Here is a 7,285-nt window from a genome sequence, read left to right as displayed (position 1 = left end):
ACAAAAGAGAGAAGAAGGGAGGGAGGAAGACAGGGGCAATACCCCCTCTCTCACCCAAGAGCATCCCTCAGATGCTGATGGGGAGACCCCTCGGGAGTGGCGGCCCTTTCTTTGGGCTCTCTCCAGTCCGCTGCTCAGACAGGTAGTTGGAAGAAAAAAGCAAAGCTCCCTGCGAAGGCGGGCAGCGGTCCCCGGGAGCCCCAGGGGCAAGGAAGGCCCAGGCCAAAGCGCCCAGCGCGCGCCCACCCCGCCCCCCGACCCCGGGTCCTCGTGCCCAGCGCTTGCCCCCTACTCCACCTGCCCTCAAGCATCCAGGTCCTCGAGTGGTTCTTGCGAAGGGACGCGCGGCAGGCTGCAGAGGAAGTGGGGGTGGGGTGGGGAGGGAGGCCCGAGAAGGGGGAGCGCCGGGGAGGCGGGGCGGGGGGCGGGTGCGCCCCTGATGAACAGAGTCGGGCCGGGTACCGACTGCCAGCCTGCAGCAATTTCCCTGTGTCATGGCTCCGGTCTCTTAGCAACAGCCGCCAGTCCGGCAGCCCCGAGCCGCGCCAGCAACCGCGGGCTCAACTCCACCCGGCAGAGCCCGGCGCGCAGCAGCCACACAAAAGGGGAGCTGGGGCGGCCAGCAAGCGCCACGGGAGGGCATGCGCAAGGGGTGGCGGGGAAAACGGCTTGCAGGCAGGATGCAGGATGCTGAGGACCTGACACTTCTTGGAAACTCTTGGAAATGGCTCCTGCCACGGCACCGAAGGGGGCTGCGAACCTGGGGCGGGCGCTCGCCCCCGCAGGGCTGCTGAGCCGCGCGCGGATGCAGGGCCCTGAGGCGCTGTCCCTGTGCTCCGCGGCTCGCGGCTCAGACTGAAAAAGTTTCTCCATGGTTCCTTTGTGTCGTCCGTGCGCCCGATCTCCGGCCCTGAACTGCCCCAGTCTTCCCGGGTAAGTGAGCGATATTGTTTGCTTCTAGTGCTGCCATTTTGAGTAATTCTCTCTGTTCTCAGCCCTGGAGATGCCCCTTCCCACACTCATGCCCCGAGCCTGGGTCCTCTGGACGACTGTTCAGGGGAGTCGCTTTCCTGGGCGGACTGGCTATATGGGATGTGCTGCCCAGAAAATGCGAGTTCAAGATTGCCCTCACTTCTGTCCTGCCTGTCTTCTTTCCAGAGACGGACTCCCAGCTGCTGCACTCATGTGACTCCAACATAAATAATAAGACGCAAAAGAAGGCCAGGGGGCTTGCTGTCCTGCCAATGAGGGACCGGGGGTCGAGGACCTAGGCTGAGTCCTGGGCAGGGCAGGGTGCTCCCAGCCTGTGGGCTCTGAGCTTCACACACAGTGGGGCTTAATCCATCATGAGCCGAGAACTTGAATGTCTCTCTTGAAAGCAGTTTGTATTTTTAGACTCCCCACCCCCATTCCTTAACCACGGAAAGACCGGCACCAGGCAGTAAATTGCAAGGATAGCCAACGTCAACTGCTAAGTTTGTTCTCCTGCATTATGAATGGATGAGAGAAAGCCTCAAAGGTGGCTTCCATGACATCTGATCATTGTCAGTGTTTCATGTCAGATGATGGTACATGAGAAAGGAGCTCAGACTTCAACAGAGCTGAAGTAATAATAAACTAGGGAGTTAATTACTAGCTATTAAACTAATTTTAAAGATCTTCTGTAAACGATGGTTGAAATTCCTTCTAACATTTCCTACATTCTACCCTGAGCCAATGCTGATTTCTGAGGAGAAATTCATCCTGGGGGCCTTCCTCCCCAAGACATCCAGCATCCTGGTGCACCTTAACAATGTTACCAAACAAAATGTTAGTCCTTCTCTCCTCTGGGAAAGCTACCCTGCCAACAGAGTCCAGTTTTGTTTCTAAAATGTCTAACTCCTAAGTCCTTCTTAAAATAACCACAGATCTCCAGATAAGATGCTGAAGTCTAGGGATCACTTAAAACAACAGTCTGTGTTACAACTGCATAATGAACATGCTTATTTTGAGGGGTGTCAGATGAACAGTACACTACTTTTTTTTTTTTTTTTTAAGCAATCTGTATGTACTGGTGCAGCTCCTTCTTAAAACAAAATTATAAAGGGTCATAGATGTATTCTCTCTACTAACCCCTCTCTAACCTACCTAGTATTTCTTCTTACTGAAAACCAACCAAATTCCAAGGAGGTATTGATTTGCACACATTGTAAAGACCTGATTACCATTTGCGTTTCCTCCGGTGGAGAAAAGATCCTGCCTATATTGATATAATGGAGGGAATTGAGGGCCAAAGCTCTTCATCCAGGCACCAATTAAAAGTAAAATTCTACCTAAGTCATTCCACATTTTCAAAGGGTAATTTATTCTAAAACATGAATTATTTTATAAAGGATAAAATGCCAAAAGGCTCGTGAGTGATATCTAAGCCTTTCAAATTCAAACACCCCTAATTTTATCATCTCTATTTTAGTAGGAAACACAACCAGTGGAACAAAAAATGTTTTCCTCTGGGGATCCAGAAGGATTGAGATTTTTAGAAGTGAAGAGATATCCACAAAGACACATCTGAATTGATCTAACCTTGGCTTTATTATAAACAACTAAACTTCCTATAGGATAGTTCATTGATTGTTGTCACCCCCCCCCCTTCCTAAAAATGACTTCAAGAGAAAAAGATGAAAACAGTTCTCACTTGGGGAAATATCCTCTTACAAATCATTAATATTATACTGTACCTAATTAATTGCTCATTTGAATTTGAGGATTCTGAAAAGTGTTGGCACATTAATAAGGGGTCACAAAGCTATTAAGGCAGACTGATGATTTTTTTTTTTTAAGGTCATAATTTTCCCATGGGAGAAAGGAATCTTTTCTTGGAGATTCCAGGGATCTCTCAAATTCCTGAAGAGATCTAGCATATGATACCTATAAGGGAGTCCCTCTGAGGGAGGAGAGCAGGCCAGAAGGAAGAGCTCAGTTACATAACCAGTTACCTAAAACTAAATATTCCACCCCAAGAAGCTGTCCAGATGTTGCAGAAAAGAGATGAGGAAAGGGCTGGGAGAGGGTTCTGCTTGCCTTTAGCTGTAGAAACAATAATAGGTGGAAGACAACTCTGTGCATATATTTATAGTCTGAGTATTAACATAGCTCTTTGGTGTTCTCCCAGCATTGGACTCTATTAATTACCTGGGGTAAATAAGCTGTCTGCCTGCCAGCATATATATGAAATGAATTCCTTTTGTCTTTATAACATAGTAACTCTTGTGGCTGTTTTAGTAACTTTGGGCCGAATGGTGACAAAATCTTGGCTTAGGTAGAGTTGAGACTCCTGTGGCAGCTCCCTGGGGAATCTTCTGATTCCAGTAGGACAAAGGGAATGGTTTTTGCCTGGGAAGTCCTCAACTACTACATAGAGTCCCCACATTTAGTTTCTACTAATGGTCAGAACTCTGTTGCCTGCCAGCCAGGAGGGCTTAAAATGAACAAGCTGGATTATTACCTACAGAGTGTGTGTGAGTGGAGGCATGGGGGAGAGAAGGCTTCTCTCAACATGTTTTATCACCTCCTATCAATCATTGCAATTATTAGTCCATCCACCCCACCCACTCACTGGTCTCTATACGCCACACTCCCGTTAGTGGGTAAAGACCCTGGAGTGGGGGGCACACATATTGAGGGATGGGGGAGTGGGACATTTGCAGGGCGTGGCATGTCATTGCAGTCAAACCTATACCCTCTGACTGTCTTCCTCTGTTTTGTAGCAGGAAGAGGTGGTGGAGCAGCTAGTGGGCAGCTGGTGCCCCCTTTCCACAAGCCTCCGCCCCAGGGATTATCCTCTCACTCCACCCCCGCGCCATGATTGCCACTGGCGGCCTACTGAGGATTTCCGCCAGAAAGCAGGATCCCCTCCGCCCTCCGAACCAAGTTCCCAAGCGCAAGCGGAAAGCCAAGAAGAGGCGCAAGAACGATGTGGTGGTGGTGAAAGGAAAGTTGAAGCTATGTTCCATCTCTGGGCTCATCGCCCTCTGCGGGATCCTGGTGCTGCTGGTGGGCATAGCCATGGCTGTGATGGGCTACTGGCCCAAAGCCAACGGGGTCAACAAGGAAGGGGGTAAGCATCTGTCACCCGTGAGCAGCGGCCACCGAGTCCCAACCATGGGTAATAGCAGCAGCAGTGGCAGCAAAAACCGGTCCAAGGGCCACCTGGGTTCAGTAGGGGATGCCAATTCCAGTTCTGTGGGCGCACCCAGGAGCACACCTCCAGCACGTTCCACTGCCCCTTCTGCGCCCTCCTCCGCGTCGGTGGGTTTCTTCTTCCGAATCTTCTCTGGCTACCTGCACTCTGACAAGCTCAAGGTCTTCGGGCCCCTAATCATGGGTATAGGCATCTTCCTCTTCATCTGCGCCAACGCGGTGCTCCACGAAAACCGAGACAAGAAGACCAAGATCATCAACCTGCGGGACCTCTACTCCACAGTCATCGACGTGCACAGCCTCCGTGCCAAAGACCTGGCCGCCGCCGCGGCTGTGGCAGCCACGGCCTCCTCCTCCTCCTCGGTGCCCGCCTCGGCGCGCCCCGGGGCCGCACCACTCAACGGCTTCCTCAGCTATGTGCAGTCACGGGACCTGGAGCTGAAGCCTGGGAGCTGCAGCGGAGCTCGTGACGCCTTCGGGGCCTCAGCGATGCTGTCTAGGGGCTCATGGCCCCACCCCACAGCACTGGGTGGGGGTGGCTGCGTGGCCAGGGGCACCGCGTCCCCGCCAGACCTGGCCTCGACACCCCGCTGCTTGCGGGAGCCTCCAAGCCTGGCGGAGGCCGTGTACAGCATCTACCGCGAACGCTCTTGCGTGGCTGGCCGTCGCCGGGCTTCCGCCACGGCTGCTGTGGCCGCTGCTGCCGCTGCTACCACCGCCGCGGCCGCCAGCAGCAGCAGCAGCCCGGCGCCCTGCAGCCCACCCGAAAACTGGGGGCCACAGAGCACCGCCAGCTCCCTCGTGGGCTCCTCGTTGAGCGCCTTCGCACTCTTACCTCTGGAAGGGGACGGCGACGGGGGCGGGGACTCGGAGGGCGCAAGCTGCAGCTGGCAGAGACTGCCCGGGGAACGCGGCTCCCAGGAGATCCCGAGGGGTGAGCTGGACCTGAGTTGGACCGACCTCCGCGGTACCCCGGGTGGCCCGCGCTGGGCGCCTGGAGAGCTGGAGGAGCCGAGGGTCGCAGCAGTGACGCACACCACCAGGGCGCAGGGCGGCCAGCTGCCCAGGACCAGCAAGTGCGGGGCCCTTCGGCGCCGCAGCATCAGCGGGCTCCCGGACTACAGGGCGCCGCTGTCCCCAGAGCCCCCGCCCTCCTCCCGCAGCGCGGACCTGGACTGGAACCTTTCGGACCAAGCTTTCTTCCCTTCATCACCCCTGCGACTGGAGGACTCGCCCCCTGCCAGGCTGGGTTCGCCAAGCTCTCAGTGCAATGATCCATCCTGCAGCAATGAGGGCTACACCCCGCTGCGGGAGGCCGGGACCCCGTTGGAGTCGGTCGTGGACCAAGTAACTAGTAAAAGTCAAGACTGTGAGGCCACCACCGCCCAAGGTGCAGAGGAGCAGTGCAGTCCAGAGAGCGCCCCGGAAGACCCCAGCCAAGGACTACCCACAGCCCAGCCACCTCAGGCAGTGCAGAGACAGTTTACAAACAAGGAGAAACTCTTCATGATTTCCCGGTCTCGCGCCATAGGGGTAGAGGACGGAGAACTGGAAAGTACTGGCACTTAGGGAAAGAGGGAGCTCAGGGCGGAGAGGAGTGAGAAAATATGCCCACTTGAATTGGTGAATATAACAGTTCCCTCTTTCCTTGTGGACTTATCCGAGGAAATCATCCAATACCCAAAGAGCTGCAGAATGTTATCCTTGAATTGTGTTCACAAGAATCCTGTAGATAACTCCAAGCAATTTTTTTTTCTTAAAGAAAGCAAACTAGTCTTTTATGTCCAGTGGTGATTGTATGTTCCAGAAAACCAAAAGTATTAAAAGCTCAGCAATCTAGTTCATTAGATAAAATGCTCTTAATTTTCTTAGGATCAAAATAATATATTTTTGACAGTAACTGTGCACTTTAACTCTTTTTTTTTTAAATCTCTAATTTCCCTAGTCTCTACTCTGCCTCTGAGTTTGTCCATAGCTGCTTGTGAATGACAAGCTTTTTTCTCCTATGCTTTTGCAGAGCATAGAAGGATTTGATTCTGTTCTCTCAGAACTGACATTACTAAATGAACTCAAAGACAAAAGCATGAGTATGTCTGGCAAGAGCACTTTCCTTGTCCCCACACTGCTCATCCAACTGCCCAAAAGCCTCTTTATTTTTTAAAGGGATATTTACATTTTGCTACTAGGGTAGCTAATGAGAGGGAGGGGACAGCATCTATGTGGACTGTTATATTCCTAAATTCACTACATTAAAGACATGATACTTTATTGAGTATTATCACACCTGTATTGAAAATAGCATTAATATTAAAACTTTTTTAATAAAAAAAATTTCCAAACAGTTACACATAATATCGCCTCATTTTGCCTTGGAACTAATGCTTCTAACACATATTAAACATTTAATATTTTGGCTAATAAATCTAAAATATTTTGCTAAGACACTGCTACTATGATTGTAGTTATTGTTCCCAAAGTGCTCAGCGCCATCATCACTCAATCACTTTCCAGTATATTTTAAACTTTTAAATATAGGTAATATTGATCATTTAGGAGTTTCTCTTTCAAATAGAATGAAGCATTAAATAAATAGTAATTTTCAATAGTACTTCTAGTTTACCTCAAAATATTAATTTACAGAGCACAAGGGTTAATATTCCCTTTCATTCTCTAGGAGTTGACTATTTGCTTTTTTATTTCAAATTCATAACCTTGGATCTATGGCCTACATAAGCTAAGAGATAATATTTTAATAATTTGATAGATTTTTTATACTTTATTTTGTTAAAAGTCAGTGACTTAATTTTCAAGAACAGTAGACAAATGATGTACCATTCTGATCCACTTTTCCTTTGAATGTGAGCTAATAGTGGGAATGGGTTTTTTTTTGTTTTGTTTTTTTTTTCTTAAGCCGGTTCGATACAAGTTCTGCAGTTGCATGCAGCTAGGGCTATCATTGCAATAGGTTAAAATACTAATTTTAAAGGAAAACCCAGTCAAAGGTGTGGTCATGTTGTTCCCAATGGGTGAAGCAGTGGGTCCAGTGGAAAGAGTACAGATGCAAGACTCAGACTCCAGCTTTTGGCCTTTATTAGCTGCGTAGCCT

General features: G+C 50.2%; 1 protein-coding gene across 1 annotated transcript; it reads left to right on the top strand.

The window, feature by feature from the left end:
• Positions 1–468: 468 nt before the first annotated feature.
• TMEM200C (transmembrane protein 200C) lies at positions 469–6,504 on the top strand. The gene is made up of 2 exons (XM_090285144.1): positions 469–933; positions 3,747–6,504. The coding sequence occupies exon 2, from the start codon at positions 3,841–3,843 to the stop codon at positions 5,746–5,748; it is 1,908 nt and encodes a 635-aa protein (XP_090141270.1). The 5' UTR covers positions 469–933; positions 3,747–3,840; the 3' UTR covers positions 5,749–6,504.
• Positions 6,505–7,285: the final 781 nt, after the last annotated feature.

This window comes from Furipterus horrens, unplaced genomic scaffold (assembly GCF_987537825.1).
Source record: "Furipterus horrens unplaced genomic scaffold, mFurHor1.1.pri manual_scaffold_8, whole genome shotgun sequence".
NCBI classification, from domain to species: domain Eukaryota; kingdom Metazoa; phylum Chordata; class Mammalia; order Chiroptera; family Furipteridae; genus Furipterus; species Furipterus horrens.
The sequence above is the reverse complement of the archived record's forward strand: the minus strand, read 5'-3'. Positions and strand labels throughout refer to the sequence as shown.

Excerpts from the sequence above, each read along its gene's own strand:
- TMEM200C (XM_090285144.1), top strand. The coding sequence starts at position 3,841 with ATGATTGCCACTGGCGGCCTACTGAGGATTTCCGCCAGAAAGCAGGAT.